General features: G+C 40.9%; 1 protein-coding gene across 4 annotated transcripts in view; it reads left to right on the top strand.

Moving 5' to 3' along the window:
- Nucleotides 1-4434: 4434 nt before the first annotated feature.
- The window catches only part of galnt2 (UDP-N-acetyl-alpha-D-galactosamine:polypeptide N-acetylgalactosaminyltransferase 2), a 56212-nt gene continuing 40201 nt past the window's right edge, over nucleotides 4435-20445 (top strand). The window contains exon 1 of one of the 4 annotated variants that reach the window (XM_035155603.2): nucleotides 4435-4939. In XM_035155603.2, the coding sequence (XP_035011494.1) occupies nucleotides 4844-4939 (96 nt within the window). In that variant the 5' untranslated portion in view covers nucleotides 4435-4843. The remainder of the gene's footprint in view (nucleotides 4940-20445) is intronic. The other 3 variants (XM_035155602.2, XM_035155606.2, XM_035155605.2) reach the window with 3 other exon arrangements.

Genomic DNA, 20445 nt, shown 5'->3' with positions numbered 1-20445 from the left:
GCACATGAATGTTTCACACTGCCAAGCCCAACATGACACCAGCACTGTTTGAGTTGTTCTAGTTTAACGGTCAACAACACACTCGTACAGAGTCTTTCTGCGATTTGATGGTTTTTTGGGGGGCTTTAACTTTCTGAAGCTTGTGGTTTCTATTATCTAAACCCTCATACAAACACATTGAAGCTCCAACATTTCGTTGGGCGTAGTTTTCTGTTTTAGTTACACCAGCAGGGCAGTAAATGTCTGCTGCTCACATCCTGCCAGCATATAACTTTTTCGATTTACTGTATATGCTCGCGCCTTAAGGTCAAATGCAGCTGCAGAAACAGAGTCTTAATCTAATGAGTGGAAAGCCCCTCTATTTACCAATGAACGTATATAAAACTTACTGTAAATCTGTCATTGTGCAACGCCAGCAGTAGAAATGCTGTCGCCCCAATAACACGTTGCTTTATGTCATAATGAATTGATGTGACAGTTGTTTTTTTTTACTTTGAAGAGAAACACTAAGCTGTTGATTCAAGAAGTGGAAGTAAGTGACACCTTTTTTGTGCTGTAAATGTATTATTTAAACGAACATTATACACATTGATGCAAAAGTCAGAACCAAGTGGAGCTCTAAGAAACTACGTAAGTATTTTTTGATTAACTACATAATGTTGTTGGGCTTTTGGGGAACTGAAAGTTTTAGTTTCAATTCTCAGTGCTGTTATTATAACTGATTCATGTACATAGTGTCTTAGAAAGTGGTCTCAGATGTTTGGACCCCACTGTTTATTTTAATTGGGGGATTTCTTTTAAATTGTAGTGCAGTTAAAATTCAAATGAATAAAACTGACTGTTGGCCACCGTCCCTCCATGTACATGATTGTATTGACATTCTCATATTACTGTTTAAAGGACTTTTATCAGATTAGTTGAAAACTCTCCTCTTACAGGTGACAATGTTTGACCTGAAGGTTTATGTAAATGGTTGAGAATGCAGAGAAAAATCTTCGAGTGTCAAAGCAATGTTCAAGAAAATGGAAACTATTTTATTAAGAATTTGGCTTCTCACCGATGTTTTAAAATGCTCAGTTAAAGCAAATGAGGCATTTAGGTAGGCGTTCGGATCGAACATAGCTCGAACACATCTCCCCTTGGTTGTTCTTCTGTTAAGCTGTGTCTGTAAATCTTAATACTGGACCGACAAACTCTTTAGTTAAAATTTAACTTCATTTGATATGTTTGGTGGATCGTTACTGCAGAGAATGTTGATTTTAAGGACTAATGATTGATGGTCTTCTGGTTTCACAAAAGGTTCTGTGTGGTGTGTTTTGATGTAACTGCTCCAGTAACATGGTCATATACATATTTGTGAGAATGATGCAGAGCTATAATAAGCTATAAATCTGTCTATTATATAAAAATCGGTCTGCCAGACAAATGTATGGTGGAGCCACTGCAGCCAAGACGTGTACAGTCTATGGAAATACCCTCCACACACTATACAATATTAATTTAATGTTACAACACTGGAAAAAGTTATCTATAGATGTGAGGAAATGAGAAACACAGTTATAGACCGAGTACAGTGAATCTAGTGATTCTATTGTAACTCTTCTACTTAATGTTCCTGTAGAGTTCACAGAGCCACCTAATGATAACAGTAACTGACTTGTTGATGAGTCAGGGAAGTTAGTTTCTTTCCATTGTCTTAGAAAGAAAGTCTATATACTATGCTGGACCCGGTGTTAATGCTGAAAACTGTGAACAACACACATCCAGTAAAGACTCTTCTGATGTGTGCTGGATCAAGGAAACATTTGAAATAAAGGAGACGATCAGCACGTCTGAAACTCCTGTTAAAGGGATTTATTTGACGTTTTGAGCACCAGGCTCTTCCTCAGACTTGTGATGCAGAACAGAGTCAGACCAGGTGTAACAACATGGCAGCTAGAAACACACATGCAATTGATGCTCTTTTAATCTGACAAATATTTCAGACTTGAACTCGCTGATCCATGTTCAGCCTTAAAGACAAAATCTTTCTTTGCTGTCACATGAAAGTGGCTGGTCTTTCACTGGTATTCCATGATAGGTTTATATGACTTTGTTTAATTTATTATTTAAGTCTCAGGTCTCCTGTCTTGCAACATCTTTAGATCATGTTCTCGAGCACAGCAGTTTTCTCTTTGCTCAACTTAGTTATTTTATTTGCTACGTGATTATAACGTGATAGTAAACCCACACATTACCATTGTTAAGCAAAAATAGATGAAAGACTTTAATCAAAGACACGTTGACAGTGAATTCACTTAGTTAATGTAATGTTAACTATTTTTTTAATCATATCTTTGGTGCAGTTAAAGATCAAACCGAACTTTCAGACTAATATTTACAAAGTTTCACTGACACTGCTGGTATGAATGTGTTGTCATTATTTGGGAATTGCATCTGTGAACTAGAATGTCACGCGGTAGAGCTCATACCTCTGCCAAGGCCCAACAGTCCCATAATGAATGTAACCACATTTAAATTAACTAGATCCAGATTTTTATTCAAATCTGCACCAAAGTTCACACACTCATAAATATCAGTCCGCCTAAACATGCCTGGTTTATTGCATCAATATCCATGAATTATTCTTTGAGAAATCCAGGTAAATGTTGAAAAAAGCCCTAACTTGAAATTTTAAAGAAAGTGATGCAAAAATGTTCCCAGATCTGGATCCATACCAAAGTTCAATGAGTTCTTCCCTGACCTGTGAAGCATCCTTCAGCAAAATTTTGTGGTGATCCGTCCAATAGTCTTTTCGTAATCCTGCTAACAAACAAACAAACAAATGCCTGTTAAAACATATAACTTCCCTTGTGGAGGTCATAAGCATTTTTCCCAAGTGTTACAGGTCATACTGTATGTTGCCATGATCCCTCCTCATAGTTTGGATGGACTTTTTTTTAATTGACAAAGGTTTTTGTTGTCATAAAAAAGAAACAGACAACTGCAATATAGAGACAGAATGCAAGATGTTTATAATGTGCATTTATGTGATTAAACACATGTTAACTCCATTTAAAGTAACACTCTGTTGCTCCTGCAAAGTGGCTGACAAGCCAGTAGACAGGCTTATCGCCATTACTCTCTGTTTCTGGAAGTTGAATTCTTGAAAGCCAAACAGATCCTCTTCAGGGTAATTTGAGGCCCTCGTAACAGTTGTTCAGGACATCCAGGGCAAAGGGCAAAAGATAAAACCCTCTTTTACCTCCGCGCGGCTAAATTTGCACAACATCTGTTTCTGTGCCTCTCACTCCTCCACTCTCTTCTCAAACGTTAGCTTGACTTCCATCCATCCATGCTCTAACACTACTGTAGGTAACATAAACACGCTGAGTGTCTCCTCAGACCACCGTAGTGTAAGCAGTAATGAATAAGTGTGTGTGTGTAATTTTACTGGGACACTCTGGAGGAACAGCACAAAGTATGTATTGACAGCTTTTTTTTCTCAGACTGCAGAGCTGTTTGCTTTCCAGTCAAAATCAAATTCTGTCCCCATTAAAATGAAAAATGTCAGAGGCAGATTGAAGCAAACTGAACATGATCTGACCATCTTACTGTAGCTAAATGTGTTCCAGCTGAAATCTGTCTTACACAGAGTTGATCCCAGAGCTACTGACCATAGACAAATCTATTTACATGGTGCCTTCAATTGGCTTTAAAAATGTAACAAGATGGTGTGACTTGCTTTAAATGTCCCCATTAATATTTCAAATCTTACCAAAAATTCTTACTTCACTGTGTTCTTCTCCCTGGTGCAGTCAGTGATCATAAATATAAACTAGAAACTAGTAGCATAAAAAAATCATGCACATTGTGGCATAGTTTATTTTGTTGTTGTTGTGATAAACCTAGTGAATACTTAAGAAGACCATTGTCTCTGTGTGAACTGTTGAGTATTTAACAATTGTATGAGTGAGAGGTTATTGAAATAAATTGGTAAGTAAGTCAGAGATGTGCTACTATATTTAACTTGTAGGCTTTAAAACATTTTTTATTAATAAATGAGAAGTGCCCTTTTTCTCACTTGAGCCCCCCCCCAATATGTCTGTGCACGTCCCTGAGACTGAGTTGTTTCCACTAGAACACGTTTCTTTGCCACATCCCGACCCCAGGAGCTAGAACTACAACAAGAGAGGGAGGAGGAGAGAGGAATAGGAAGAGAAAGTAAAACTAAACTGTCTACTTTGGCTTGATTTAAATCAGGTCAGAGAGGAACCAGCGGAAATAAAGAGAAAGTCTCTGCTGTGTGTGATTTAACTCGGTTTAATCTCTTTATATACAGTCTATGGGGTTCATCTGTGACTCTGGCGCCCCCGGTGTCTCCTCGCAGCACGTGCAGGCAGCTGCACGGCACACAGTGGAATCATATGATGACCACAGATCTTCTCTCAGCTCGCACAGACTCGACACTGACATTTTTACAACTAACATTTCCTACAGGGACTGTCCCCACCCCCCAGCCCCTCTGCGCTCGGCCCTAACACGGAACCGCACGGCACGGCACGGCTCTCCCAACCCAGCAGAGCCAGCTCGGGCCCTCCTCCAGGGCTGCGTGAGCCGGTGTTTGATTGGATTAGAATCGGCTCGCCTTTGCCCTCTAACCTCGCTGATGGTGGTTGGCTGCTTCCTGCTGCCTCCGCTCCCCCTGACCGACTGAGAGAGCCTGCCGAAGCCGCACGGCGAAGCGCCCTGCACGGACACAGCCGACCGGGACGAGCCGCTTCCAGCCTGAGCAGAGCCGAGCCGGAGCGCAGCCACAGTGCACACACGGGCGGTCGGGGGAGAAAAAAGAAACAAGGCAGCCATGCGGAGGAAATCGAGGATATTGTTGTGTTTTGCGGTGCTGTGGGTGCTGGGGATAGCCTACTACTTCTACTCGGGGACATCACTGAGTCGAAAGGTAGGTTCCCCGTGTTCCTCGACTGTCTTTCCCCGGCCACACGCTCCAGTCCCCGGCTCCGGGCGGACGTTTTCTTTCCAGGACAAAGCGAAGATGGAGCGGTGTGATTTGACGCTGTGGTGCCGCTTCTCCTCCTCTTTTATCGGGGACTCGCTGTATTTTTGGTTGCGGCTGCACCGATGCTGTGAGGAGTGTGATAGAGGGCCTGCTAGTATCAGTGGGCAGGCATTGATTTGCGGGAGATGAGTGTGGACAAGGGTAGCAGGGGGAGCGGGGCCGGCCGGGTCGGCGTGCGGGGACCTCCCGCTGTGCCGGTGATTGCTTTCCCGTGGCAGCGGGACCGGAGCACGTCGGCGCCGGGCAGCGTGTCAGCCACTGAACCGCGGCGGCGCCGGTTTAACGTGAGAGCCCGGTGAAGGTGGAGGAATAGCGGAGTGATTGTTGTTAATGTGAGGCTGCTGGCCTGGCTCACGGGGCCGGGGGTGTTGGGTGGTGGAGGCTGGGTGTGGGGTGGGGGGGTTCGCCCATAGAGCACGTCAGCACAAGCGGTGGCTGCTGCCCAGGACTGAGCACAGATCAGGAAGTGTGGAGGCAGACAAGCGCCGGGTTAAATCCCTGATATTCACCATGCTGGCTGCAAACATCAGCTAATCACGTTTTACTGTGGGAAGAACCTGGATCCAGTTAGGAGTCTACTCCTGTGGGGAAACACACCTACAGTCATTCGAGCGATTCCTGAGCTAAACGTAATGCAGTCTGATTCAGCCGCCCTGCAATAAGTCCTCTTATAATGTCTAGTTGATTTGTTAAAGCTGTTGTAGGGATTCAGCTGCATGTTTCTCGATAATCGATAATCAGGGACTATAAACTACAGTTGAAACAATAAATCGGTCAATTACCTTAAATTCAATCAAGCTGCATCGAGATAAAGATGAACTTTATTGTCCCTCAAAGTGGAGAAATTGTGCTTGGGCTCCTCACCAATAAAACCCACATAAACATGTACACATGCACAAATCCCCCATTATACAACAGACATCATAGCAATTACCCTAAATATGTACAATACAGTGCATACCTGACCATATTGCAAATACATATACATGTACAACAATGTAAATGAATACAATCATCAGTGTTCTCAAAACTGAATTTTAAAAAATCCAGGCGTGAAAACGTAACCTCCCTGTTGCCGATTTATAGTTTTTTAAAAGTTATTTCTCAAGCAACAATGTGAACAAATAAATGATGCCTCCAGCTTCCAACATGTGCCTTTTCCTTTATAGAATTTATAGTTATTAGAATATATTTGGGTTCTGGATTGAGATTGGATAAAACAAGACACATAAGTAAGTAACGCCTGTCAATATAACACAGGGCAATTCAACAGCATCACAAATGGCAGCCTCCAAAATGACCATACAGTTGAGTTGGCACATCCCTAAACCAGTTTCAACACAAACAGAACTGTATAAAATTCATGAAGGTAGGAGCATGACTGTTGTTTTAGGCAGTATTAGCCGTGTGTACCTAATAAACCGGAAGTGTTACTGGATTCTTTGACAACACAGTGTCCATCAGTTTATTTTTAGATCAGTGTTTTCCCTTTTTGTGTCATGTAGTTGGTTTACAGCAACGCCTTCAACTAGTTTTTCTAGTTACACTAGCGGTAACTGGAAAAGTCTATAGAAGTTGCGGTAATAGTATTGTAATAGTTGTTATGGTAGTAATGATGATAGTAGCTGCTAAGATTGACTTTGTGTATGAGAGGGTATGAATTCCATTCATAATAAACCAGGCCTGCACATGCAAAAGTATGTCACATGTGAAATTGAAGTTAAATAACCTCCAGGTGTTCACATGTACGCTCACATGACTAAGACGTGCTGCTGGTGTAAACACTCCATGTTCTTGGTGTGTGAGAGAGAGAGAGAGAGAGCGGTTACTCTTTTGTGTTGGGGGGGACCCTTGTGCTTGTTGTAACTCTGTCATTGTGTCCTGTAAGAGTCAATGTAGTCCAGTGTGTCCTGTTTATTTGTCTGTATGGAGTCCTCTGCTTGGGCAGTTTCATTTGCACACTGCCTCTATCGCCCCTCTAGATTTGGTTGTGTGTGCGTGTGTTGGTGTGTGTGAAGGTCCTGTGTGTATTCCACCTGTTCTGTTGTCTTGTCCTATCTTTACTTTGTTTGTTTTGTTTCAGTCAACCAGAGCAGAGCTGTTACTTTTCCATTAGGCTGATAGCTTTTTGTGTGTGTGTGTGTGTGTGGTTGCTAAGAGGGTCAAAGGGGCAATCCATGATAAGCAACTTTCTTTTGAGTTGATTTGTGGGCGGCATTAATGTGGAGCTGGGTTGATCGGTTGCACCTGGATGGGGTCTTTACACACTGGGAGATTTGATCTGTTCAAACAAAGGTGCTGCTGCTCAGGTTAAGTGTTGTTTTCCATCTCACCGTACTCTACTTTCAAGGAACCAAGGTGTTAAGTGATTTCTCTCTGATGTCGTGAAACAAAGTTTTGTAGCTGGACTGGAGCTTAGTGAACTTTTCCAAAACGCTCAGGGCTCAACACAGATGGACTAAAGTTGGTTGACCCTGGCCTCATGGAACCAATAAAAACAATAAAAACTAAATGTAATGGTTTTTAACAATGGTCTGTGTTTGGTTCCAAGTCCCTTAATTTTATATAATATAAAATGTTTCAAGCAAATGAGAATTTATTTTCTTTACATTGCAAGTTGTGTCTGACCAAGCGAATACAGTGTTATGACAAACAGCAAATCTTTATATTTAATATGTTGGAATTGGAGAATTGTAATATTTACTATAAATGAATTGATTATTGAATATTTATTGATTTTGTTGCTCTATTTAAGTGCTTAATCGATAGCTATCAACTCCAAATAATGTATTTAACAGTTCTTCTGTGGAGACTCCGTCATTCGTTTTTTCATCTTGTTTCTTCTCATGACAACAGATGTGTGAATTGGAAACGATGTGAATCTAATGATGTAACAGTGTTGGTAGGTTTCCAGTTATGGACAAACACTCCCCCTCATGTTCAAAGTGTGATTTACAAGTTTGTACGTTCATTCATTCATTAGTCATACTTGAGATAATGGTGACTTGTCTGCATGTTTAGTGGTGCAAAGACAATTAGAAAAGGAGCATGTTCACAGATAGTGCTTTAATCCAGGGTTACACCTCACAAAGCCACGCGTCGTGTCGTCCCTGTTCACGAGCATTGTGGTGACTTCAGTGTCCGGCGGCTTTGGGCTGAGATTTAATGGCAGCTAATACAGCTAATACACTTTTGAATAATCTTAAAGGACAGTGTCTGTGCCAGGGGAATAAGTACCCACACACACACACACACACACACACAGCCATGACACGGTGGCTCTTTGGATCAAAGCTCTCACCAAATAGCATTATCAGTTCAAAAGTATCCCATTTGGAAGAATGTTGCTCTGTCTGTGTGACAACTTCAAAGACACTTTTTGATCACAGTATCAATGCCTGTGAGCGATCACACTGCGCCGTTCAGAAATGAATGCTGCCATTTCTCACATGTTCCTTGTAAGCTCTTTTTGACAAGGCAGTAAAAACAAGGACTGAAATGTCACGGCGTGTTTACATCGGTCAATTGCAAACCTTTTATACAAAATCACTCCTGTATCCTTGAACTTAAATTTCAACCCGCTTCAGTGGAAAGTTTCTTTCTTTAATTAATGTGCACACAATTATACAGTGTTCTTGAGTATTTTTTTCAGGTTCACTGGCTTCAATTCCATTGATATACAGTGTGAAATGAGAGGATTTGAGCTGGGATCAGGCCATAATCTCTGCAATTCTAGAAATATGGATACTTTATAAATTGAATGTCATATTTAAAACATGATGGTTTCTAATAATCATTCATATTTTCAACCCCTTGGCATTGGTTGGAAAATAGAAATGCATCTCTACATTTATATGATGATAACTGTGAAGAATCTGCTCCTTTGCATATTTTATAGTTGTACGTGTACATGTGTAGTTGATGGACGGGGAGGCACAGTGTAGTGGTTTACCTCATAGCAAGAAGCTTGGTCGGTGGTTTGATCCCCAACTACCTATGGTCCGAATTCCAAAATGCAAGATACCTATCCCCAAATTGTCATTGGAGGCTGTTTTAGCCTGACAGTCTTAAGAAAAAAGCACTGCATGTATAAGAGCTGTATGAATGTGTGCATGAATGGGTGAATGTGAATTGTACTGTCAAGCTCTCTGAGTGATCGATAAGACTAGAAAAGGGCAATATAAATAGTCCATTTACCATTTTGTGGAATATCTGTTTCGGTTAATTGGCGATAAACTGCTCATCAGTGAGAGTGCGTGGTTGTTTGTATCTGTATGTCGGCTCTGAGATAGATTGTCATATACCCTACAGTATATATTCCCAATGTCAGCTGGGATTAGTTCCAGCTCCCCTCCACCTCCGACCTTGAAAGGATAAGCAGTGTTGCTAACAGATGGATAGTTGATGGACTGAAAGTAAAGTTTCCCCTCTTCTCATCTCCTGTACACAGAACACAGTAGGTGTCTAGAATGACAGGAAACTTTGGGAGACACCCAGCAGCTGGACTCAGTACAAACCCACATATCTGTAAGTGCATTGTTGTACACTGGAGGATAATGTTGCAAACATGAGCCTGCTGCCTCATTAAAGTCTTCCTTGTTGGACGAAGCTCAGAGGGATTTTTCCGGCCTGCTTTTGAAAAGCCGACGTCCCACTGTTGAGTCTACTTTTCCTTCTAATCAGTGGCGTGAGAGGAGAGCTAAATGGCAGATAGAGGAAGGTGGAACTAAACCAACAAACACTTTAAAAAGAAAGATATCAGCTGTTTGAGCAAAGCTGCAGGGGTAGACCTACAAAACTATTCATGGGGTTGGAGGAGAGCAGCATGGAGACTAAAAGGGTTTGTGGAAATATATATATATATATATACACTATATATATCTATATTTAACTGCAAACTGCCAATATTTGCTTGCAAATTAAGATATTTTAAGTCAAATCCATCCCATTATTGCACCAGCAAAGCATTTAATAAAAATTTCTAAAGGTGGCATCAGAAATCAACCTATCATGTATTCGAGATAAGCTAATCCCTCAATTTGAAATGAAGCCATAACAGATCATCAAATTATGTTAGTGAGGCGCAAACTCTTGAGTGCAGAGGTTTAAATGAACTGACTTGGGCATTGACTTGAGTGAGCGATTTTCATGCTTTTTAAATTCTGTATTATTATAAATTGAATCTTGCACTTACAGGACCTGCATGATCTCAAATTTGAATGTTTGCCGACTGAGCAGTTTAGAAGATGTTTGTAGCTGCAGGCAATTTGGGTTCAGTCAGGTTTAATCCATCCCTCAAACGACATAAAGCACAAGCATAGAGTTACTAAACAAAGCAACCCTGCCACCATACATCCGTGGCTGTCCTGGTTTTCTACAAGACACACACACACACACACACATTACGTCATGTGTGGCCTAGACCGGTAAAGGCTGCAAAGATTGCTGCTCGGGCAGGGAGAAAAAAAAGAAAGTATTGCTGGTGAAAACTGGGTAAGGATGTAACCAACCCTGTGTCCTCTCACAGCTGCTGACAAGACTGTCTGGCTTGTTTGCTCCCTTATGACTCATCCCCTCATCGTATAGCCTGCAAACTGCTCTTGAACGCATTCTGTGAACTGCTCAAGTTAGAACGCAGGAATGAGGATCGTGTCTTTCACGAATCACCTGCACTCTGACATCAGAGTTTTGACCTTTTTTAAAGTTGTGAAGGCAATTATGAGGCGTGGCAGCTGGCACCCCCAGTAGATCCGCCCCTGGATAGAGCGTTAATTACATAAACTGATAATTGGATTTATCAAAGCAATTAATGGTGTGTTTAACCCCCCCCGAAGATAAGGTGTGTTGCGTGTAGTCAAGACATCCTGTTCATCATTTGTCACTTGACTCATTAATATGTAGATTAGCACAATTATAATGAAAAATTTCCATAAATGAAACTTTTACAAAGAATAGAGACAATGATAATATATAATAAGAGGTTGACACATTCATGCAACATTGTCCAATATTGTCATGGAGCTCAACTTTCAACCAGAGGTGGATCACAGTGTTGACTTGCAAGTATTTCTCAGTGTTATTAGCCGGAGGATTGGATTATAGTTTCTACTTGGTAGTAGATGATTCAGTGGTGAACTTTTCCTTCCAGCAAACCAAAGAGAGGAGAGAAGCAGGAAATTTATCGACTCCGTACGGATTCAGAGAGTCTGTAAAGCTGCCGGGTCCAGAGCTCATGAGTGAAAGTTACAGTCTCTGTTATCTGCAGCTGTAGGCGGCCAGTCTCTGCCGGTCTGTGCATGTCTCAAACTATGGCGTAATCAATACATCTGTCTCTCATCGTAGATAATGTGACTTCACTGGCTCAAAGCATTTCACTGACGTAAAAGTGGAAAATGTTGATTCAGTGACTGATGAAGATGTTGCGTTATCGACGTCAATTAGAGTGCGATTTGACTTGTTATTTTATGTGTGGTATACACACACACACACACACACACACACACACACACACACACACACACACACACACACACACACACACACACACACACACGTGTTGTGTAACTATGGTACAGTAATCTAACTAAAAGACCTGTGGCTTTTAAACCACTTGAGGCCTCAGCAGTTCAACGTGTTTATAAAGCCAGAACTCGCTGTAATTTCAGCCTGCAAGCAGATCCATTATTGCTAACTAACTACCGGTAAATGCATTTCCACAGAGCAAACACTGAATTAATAAAAGGCTTGAATTAAGCTGGAGATCCCCAGGTACGGACTCCTTCACAGATGTATAGCTTTTGTATGAAATCTGTGTGTGCGGGTTTAATTAATGTTCAGTTCCTGCAGATGTTGATCTGATTTAGAACTGATAAGATACAGAGATATCAAAGAAGTTGTGTTATTTAGGTTCTAAGTTAGTTTATGAGTTAAAGGAAAATCCTCTTTTAAACCAAGTAATGGGTTCACTGTTGCTTTAGAGTCACACAATTTCATGCCTGGGAGTTCTAGTAGAGAGGCAGTCTTGTTCTGTTGGAGCCGTGTGTGTGTGTGTGTGTGTGTGTGTGTGTGTGTGTGTGTGTGTGTGTGTGTGTGTGTGTGTGTGTGTGTGTGTGTGTGTGTGTGTGTGTGTGTGTGTGTGTGTGTGTGTGTGTGTGTGTGTGTGTGTGTGTGTGTCACACACACACACACACACACACAGTACATGTGGAGGGGAAAGAAACTGTTAGTGACTGTGCATTCGTGTGCTCCTCTTAAGGTCCCAGTTTGTGAAGTCGTTGTACCAACTTCGGTGTCTTCATTTGTCTTGAATTCAGAGTGTGGAAAAAACATGGGGGGGACACTGTAAACGAAATGTGTTGTATTTGTGGATATACAGTTTGCACGTGACAAAAGGTAAACACTTGACAAATTGACATTAAAAGCTAATATTTAGAGCGGATTGTAAGATTATCTTAATATAGTGATGACATTGCTAAATTGGCAACGCTTGTACCAAAATCTTTGCAGACTTGTATCCCAGTTTGAGACAGCGTTCACATGAATCTTCACAGTTGGGTACACATTTTTCCAACTTTTCCAATTCCACTTGAATGCACAATAATTTGCTAAACCCCTCCCTCAAATGGAGATTGTCCAATCATAGCTTAGAAACTGACAAGGCAAGCTGTCAACCTGACTCGTAGCAGCCCTGTGCATGGGGCTATAGTAAAAAATATGCATTTGAAGAGCTTGGATGGTCGTCATTAGCCTTTTCCACAAACATACCAGCTATATGGAACAGATTAATCAATATGTGGCTAGGTAGTAATTTTGCTTGAGCTGCAACTAGTAATTATTTACACTATTTATTAATCTGCTGAATATTTTCTCGGTCAGTGGATTCATTGATTTGTCAGAAACAGAAAATAGTGACTGTCTCCCACTAAAATTTCTCAAAGTTAGTTCATTCAAATTGATTCAAATTCTTAATTTTATGTAACAGTTTATTTAACAGTTTAAAATACCTTTTTTTCTTTTTCACCATATATGAACAGTAAAGCATAGACCTCACCCCTGTCCTGCTTGTGCATGTATGTTAGCTAAACAGCCAAACAGGGTTATGTTAGAATAAGAGTGTGATCTTACAATTTCATAATAGACCTAACTGGCTACCTATCTAACCACCTTTGTCTAAACGTACTTTTGAAAATAACGAGAATAAAGACTTTTGAGTGGTTAATCTCCCACTCTTATCTTTGTAACCTGCATAAATGGTTCTGACGAACATAAAACTTGACAGGCCTCGCAACGAAAACTAACTATAGTGGGGCTTAGCAAACAAATTAAAGCGATTTGCTGTAATTTTGAAAAAGAACGATGGAAAAGGTGAAAAATGGTGAGATTTGGGTAGAAAAAAGAGGTAGAAAAAGAGTGTGGCTGGATCCAAATGAGAGAATGGTGAGCTGTGTCGAGTCTGGGAGCTTTTACTTCCTCCAGTCAGAAGGAGTTAGTTCTGATCTACCAGCCCTGAATCCAAATGACTGACCGGCCGTGCTGAACAGACGGATAGCTGTTGACATACCAGGAAATAGACTGAGACGTTGCCAAGAATGAAGACAAATAGTTTAGGTAGATCTTTTAAAGAGCAGTTTATATCTTTTGATATAAAACTGACATCTGCTACCAGGTATGATTGACCACATGCTGATCTGTGGCAAAGAGAACAGCAGTTTTTACTTATTTGATATAATTTAACTCAGTCTTTGTATCCACCCCTCGTGGTCATCAGTAGGTTCCTTGTGGTTAAACATAATAATATGCTGCATCTGTGCATGTGCTGTAAACTGGATTATTTTCTTCTCATGATGATTTTCTTCCCTGGCAGATGCCATGCATTCATAGAAAAGTGAAGAAAAGGGATAAAGCTGTCCATTGTTCCAAGGGACAAGCGCTGAGACAAGAACATATCAGGGATCTGTTTTTTCATTCAACAGATCAGCCCCTGTTTATTCAATTTGTCACAGAGACAAACTATTGTAGCTGTGTTATAACACTGAAGTTGACATGCAGTCGGAACATGGCAGTCAGGTCAGCAGTAATCTGTGTTCCCCTTATCTGGCTAAAATATTCAAAGAGGCCTGATACGGAGTGGAGGTAGTCATAGTGTTTTGCTTGTGTCCCGTTTGTGGCAAGGACACGGAAATCACTAAACGAATGACCGCGATAACCAAAATGCTCCCACACTGTTGACTTGATGTAGCCGGGGAGTCTGGGATCTAAAGGTTTTCAAATCCATCTCAATCCAATTACACAAGCATTGGAATTTAATAGAATCAGTGTAATGTGTATTATTTACAAAATATACAGCCGAAGGCTCATTTATGCTGCCTTTACATAAGAAATGAGATACGAGCGTTTCAAATGGCAACTGTCACTGCCCACACACTTCCATGGCTACTCTGCACAGTTTTGTCTTTTGTTTCCATATCTGTAAGCTTTCAGAAGACGTGCACAAATACGGACAAAACCAAAAGGCTCCCTCTATTTCCACATACATATCTCACGTTAACATTGCGAAATCGAGTTGCGGTTCACAGAGCCGTCGCCCAGTTTTGTGATTTTTAGACTTTAGGCATCTGTTTAGCTGTTTTGGTCACAGTTTCAGAATCACTGCAACTGACGGCCACTATCAGATTTCACAAATTGAATTATTTTTTCTTTGTGAAAATCAGGGGGGAAGTCAAGCTCTTTGCCACTGTTAACAGGCTGATTAAGATTAAAGATAGGTGCATTGGCCTTTTAATCTTTCCTATATTTAAAAAATCCTGAATACAAACACCCTTGACAAGATATGCAGAGAATATTTTTGCTCAACATGAAGAATCGTCTCTGTCTGGAATGATGCTCCATCCACACCACTTCCTGCTGTTTGTTACTGCAGACTTACAAAGCAAATACAATACAGAGCGCATTGAAGCGCATGCAAACAGTCATCCAGGCCACCCACCTCCTCCTCAGACGTGTGTGGATCTGTCAAAGAATCTTGATGCTGACTGGGCTCATCGGTCTCAATGTTGAATGAGCTGCTGATCTTTCTGAATATTAGTTTTTGACATTCTCTCTGAATACAAAAATAAGATCACAAAAATCACAAGAAATTACTTTATTATGTAACAGCATCAAATATTTAGTGCACAACATAATTTTTTGTTGTTAAGTATAATTTCATACATGATTCATGAAAGATAATCCAAAAATACTTTGCAGTGATGGCTTCCCCTGAATGAATCAATCGGTAAACATGTAGAGAGAAGGTATGGACTAGGGCCAGTCCATTAGGCGTGTTTTATGGTGAATGGTTGTAACTGCAGCATAGCAAACTCCCATTGGTGATGAATCTCGGCAGCGTAAGTGATTTTTAAAATGGAAAAAATGTCCAAATAATGTCTGGCCATGTGCCAAAGTGATGGGTACGATGGATTTTTTTTTCAAACGCTCGTCTGGTGGGAGTTGTTAACTTCTCACCCTTCATCACATCATGACCATGTGATAACGAACTGGTATTGAATTCATCTATTCTGTGAGAAAGAAAACACAGCCAACACCACCTATTTGTGAATTGTCTTCCACATGTTTCTTTAAGTGATTCTCTTGGTTTAAAATGTGCATTTTCTTTATGCTTTCGTTAGTCCCTGCAAAAATTGTATCATCAATTGTCCATTGATGTGATTAGGGGCTGCTCAAACTTGGCATGACTCCTCAGCCTATTTTGTTATTCAATGTTATTAATCGTAAATTTTAGGCTCTGGTATCTGCCTGTGAGATTAAATAAGCAAAGTTTTCCTTCTTGCCTCGTCACTATTTTATACTGACAACTGCTCTGCAGGAAGAAGGTGCAGATGCTATCAAAGCAATATAGATATACCGATTAAACTGATTTCAATCCCATAATCTACATATTTGACAAGGACCTACTCCACTGACTCCTGCTACTGATGCTACTTGTGATTTCTCCACCATCATAGCTCATTGCTACAGGACTGAAATTAACACACTGCTACTCACATACACTAAGTTCAAAATCCACAGTTAGGTTTATGATTTTATTGGTCAAGACTTGTAAAGAAGAAGCTTGTAACTTGTCTTTTAAAAAATGTGTTGAAATGGGTTTCAGGAAACAGAGTTGCTGACCTGGCTCTACTGGTTTTTTTTCTCATTTACAGGAGGAGGAATCAGAAGGAATGCAATGACTTACTGACTGACAAACAGACTTGTGCCTTATATGAGTACGAGTCTAAGAGTTCCAATACAATGGATAGAAGTGGATGAAATGAATACAGTGTGTGTTTGTACACTTTTTGTTACATCCTCAGGACTTATTGCATCATAAACATCTACCTCGTGGGGACCAAAGCCTGGTCCCAATGACGCAAAACAGAATTTCTGAGGATCTGGTTAAAGTTAGGTGTAAGATGTGAATTGTGGTTAGGTTTAGGTTAGGGTTAGTAATGAATTGGTGATGGTTAAGGCTAGGTACACGGTTTTGGTTTGGCTGCCCACGATGATTGAAAGTCAATACAAAGTCCTAAATGGGGTATAGCTGCGTGAATGTGTAAGGGTGTTGGAAGGATCAGTGTCTTAACAAGGATAGCTATGCAAACACAAAAGAGTCTGTGTGCGCTGTGCGCGCGTGCGGCGGCGATGCGTGCGTGTGTGTGTGCGTGTGTGTTACCACCACAGCATGTCCTACCACTAGCTAACTTTTCCTGTGGGCTCGTTTCTCCGCTCAGGGACACGTCAGCAGATTTAAGAATTTTGTGTTTGCATCGCAGACTGTCATATGTTTATATGCCAACTCATTACAGTATTTGGCAACACAAAGGTTTTTTTCCACCCATTCCTTCAAGTCGAGTTGCTGTGTCGAACCTGGATGGCTCAAAAAGCTGTAAAAAAAAAAAAAGAATAAGGTTGCTTAATAGCAGCAGGAGTCATCTGTTTGAGTGGTTGAAACTCTAATGGAAAAAAACCCTGAAAATCAGACCATTTGCAAAAATAAATAGTCAGGAAATACCGTGCTCTTAAAAACAGACTGCTACTGTGTTCCTCTGGTGACAGAAGCCTTGGTTGGCCATTCTGTAAAAATAGACACATGCATTTCCAAATTTAACTTAATGGTAAAGTATACCTCTCTTTTTAACATAAACCCTCCATTTTAACCTAGACTCAGCGCAGAGGTTTATATGAAATGGTGTTTCCTCACTTTCAGACTAATTCTGCTGCCTCAGGACTTTGAAGCCAGTCGTAATTGTATGACTTCATTTACAGGGGCTTATGGTAGGAAATGATTTGTTACTCCAAAATAAGTAGCTGCACCCATCAGTTCCTCTGAGGAGAACTAGTGTTGCCAACGAGCTATTTGAAGCTCAGTGGAGTTGTGTTGTCAGTCAAATACGACAACATATTTTAGGATGACTTCTTTACAATAGTGACATTATTTCTAAAGAAAACTGACTGAAGTGTGTAGTTTCCATTAGTGGCCGTATGTTAAAGTGTAAGTTATTAAGTTAATTGTGTGTTTGTCTGCTCCCCGTTAGCATGTTCATGTCACCAACTCATTATCTACTGTGTAAAAGGAACCAGGCTAGGGGCCATTTCATACTTCATTATACTGTCAGTCAAAGAGTCAGTGACGCTGATGGGCGGTAGGGGAGGTTGTGTTATTGCCTTGTTTGAAAATACTCATCCAACTTGGCTAATGTTCAGTGCCAGAGCTGAGTCCCTCTCCATCATCCAGCTCCGTCTTCACTACAGTTGGGTTGGTAGTTTATTGAAGTTTTATTGTGCATTTCTCTTTGTGCTCTATTGCAGCTAAAGAAAAAGTGCAGAGATTTGGTTGACACAACAATGCTCTGCTTTCTATATTCATCACGAATGACGCCATCACATAGGTTAGAAGGATTTAACAGCTAGTTAGCTGCAGTTGTTTAAAATCTGCTAGTGACAGTTTACATCTCAGCCGGCAAAGGTTGTAGACGAGAAATGAGAAGCTGCTTTTGCTTCTAGCTCTTTCTAAAATCGAGGATCAACGTTTGTGTCTGTGTGTGGGTGTGTGTGTTGGTGTGTCGGTGTGTTTTCCCCTGACTCAGGCCATATTTATGTTAACTCTCCAAAAGGCCATATGGTAATGCACTTTCTCTCCCACCTCTTTTCCTTCTATTTCCTCCTGTGTATTTGCTTTTTCGTCTTCCTGTCTTCACAAGCACACTTTTCTCTCTTCCCGTGCATTCTTGCTTTGTCATACTATTTGTTTGTTAATTTTTAATGCCGTTTGTTCTTTTGTTGTTCTTTTGAAGTAGGCCCATGAATTCAGTTGCTTACCCAGGGAGCCAATTATGAAAACACAGTCAGAAAACACAATATTCTTGCCGTGTATAGATCCTCCAGAAACAGGTCAGTGACCCACTTTTGGGCCCTGACCCACTTTTGGGCCCTAACCCACAGTTTTAGAAACCACAGACACAGAGAGAGTAACAGAATATCATGTGCTCTTGAGCCAGCAGGGCCTCATGCCTTTTTTTTGTGGCTCTCTGCATTTTTGCCTTAAAAGGTAGGTTTGATTTATCTGCGATTTCTACTCGGTGGGGGAGGAGTAGATGTGATTGTGTCACATCCTATTAAGATGGGCTAAGAATAGCTAAAACCATCTAACACCTGATTTATTTGAAATGGGTTGTTGCAATGCCCTCTTGTCTGCCTGTCATTATGACCCGGAGCTTAATTCCATGTTGGAGACGCGGCCAAGTCATACACTTTACAGTCGCAGGTACATCTTTCACCTGACAGAACGCTATGTTAGGTTTTGTATCACTCTTTCTATTTGCAGATAGGACTGTTTCATTGTCCAGTCCGCTGTCTATCAGCTGTGTTTGATCCTATCGCAGTGCGTCCCTGCTCAGGGTATGATGTTCTCACTGGTCACAGGTCACCTTACCACCCTACATGTTAACGAATCAACCACGAGTGTGCAACTATAGCAGCACCAGAATTTGTAGCCACAAACCGCAAGCAAAGTTGTGCATGGCTCTTGTCAGCTCACTGATTAAAATGTATGAACGCAGCTAAATGAAATTTCACTTTCGGAGCTGTAATGGCAGAATTGAGATAAATTGTGGCACCAGAGAATTTGTATTCCGCCTGGACTGAAGTCTGTGTTGTTTCTGTTTCTGTTGTTGGCAGATAACTCGCCTTTCACACTCTATTACTTACAGTTCTCATGTTTCCAAAAACAGCAGCACGATAGAAATGAAATCTAACTTTGTTTTTGCACTGCTGCTGAACTTGATACTGAAAGTGTCTCTTCGACTTGACTCTTCACTTAATAACTCAATTTGTAGCTGGTTTTGATTCTTGCATTTTGCTGCTGTTATTTATTATTGTGACACAATTTGACATGAATTCCGTCGTCTCAGCTCTATTGTTGCATAGATTACATAGCCCACATATCTCAATGATTATCATAATGATCAAGAAAAAGCATGACATGGGAAGTAATAACACAATATACTCTGATCTTTTGTAGATAAGAACTTAGATTTGTCATCTGTCTGCACGCATCCACAGACAAACATTTTGAGCACCATAGGGACCGAATCCATTCATGCACACACACCCCGAGTAGTATATTATGTCTTATAGTTCTGTCTGTTGTTTGGACTGCATGCTGTACCGGCTCTGTTGGGGGGAGAAACAGCAGACTGTAAGTAGATCCAGTGTTTGCATTGCATTTACATTATATTGCTGAGTTTTACTCTTTCCTAACTTGACAAATGAGCAGGAGATCCATGATATCCTCAGCACTTATACTGCTGGGTTTACACTTTTGTGTGCCATTGGACCGACCTTTTAATGAATACCAGTTGTGTTGCAGTTGTTCTGTGTGCTGCATCAGCTGCCTTTCCTGTTCATGTGAAATGTTACACCGTTTTTTTTTTTTTGCCCTTTGCACGTCACATCTGTAGCGTAATGATAAGGATAGCCGCCTTTTGAAACGAGCCACAGTCAAATGTTTATGATGACTGAATCTAACTATGAATAATGCACCCTGAAACCAGAATAAACCTTTACACTGTCAGACCAGTCCATAAGTATAGCTTGATAACGGTCTGTTATATGTCACTGACACCCATTACAAGAAAAACATGAGTGGGAAGTGTGTAATTAACTTTCATTAAAAGTCTCACATCTGCTCCCCGTCTGTGACTCCAGCCTGATAAACATGTTAATATAGCAAAAGCTGAGATGTTGTCATGATCCTGCCGTGTTCACAGCGGAGAGGCTGTGTGCTGTCTGTGTTGTAACACACACACACACACACACACACACACACACACACACACACACACACACACACA

Source organism: Hippoglossus stenolepis, chromosome 1 (assembly GCF_022539355.2).
Source record: "Hippoglossus stenolepis isolate QCI-W04-F060 chromosome 1, HSTE1.2, whole genome shotgun sequence".
Taxonomy (NCBI): Eukaryota; Metazoa; Chordata; class Actinopteri; order Pleuronectiformes; family Pleuronectidae; genus Hippoglossus; species Hippoglossus stenolepis.
The sequence above is the reverse complement of the archived record's forward strand: the minus strand, read 5'-3'. Positions and strand labels throughout refer to the sequence as shown.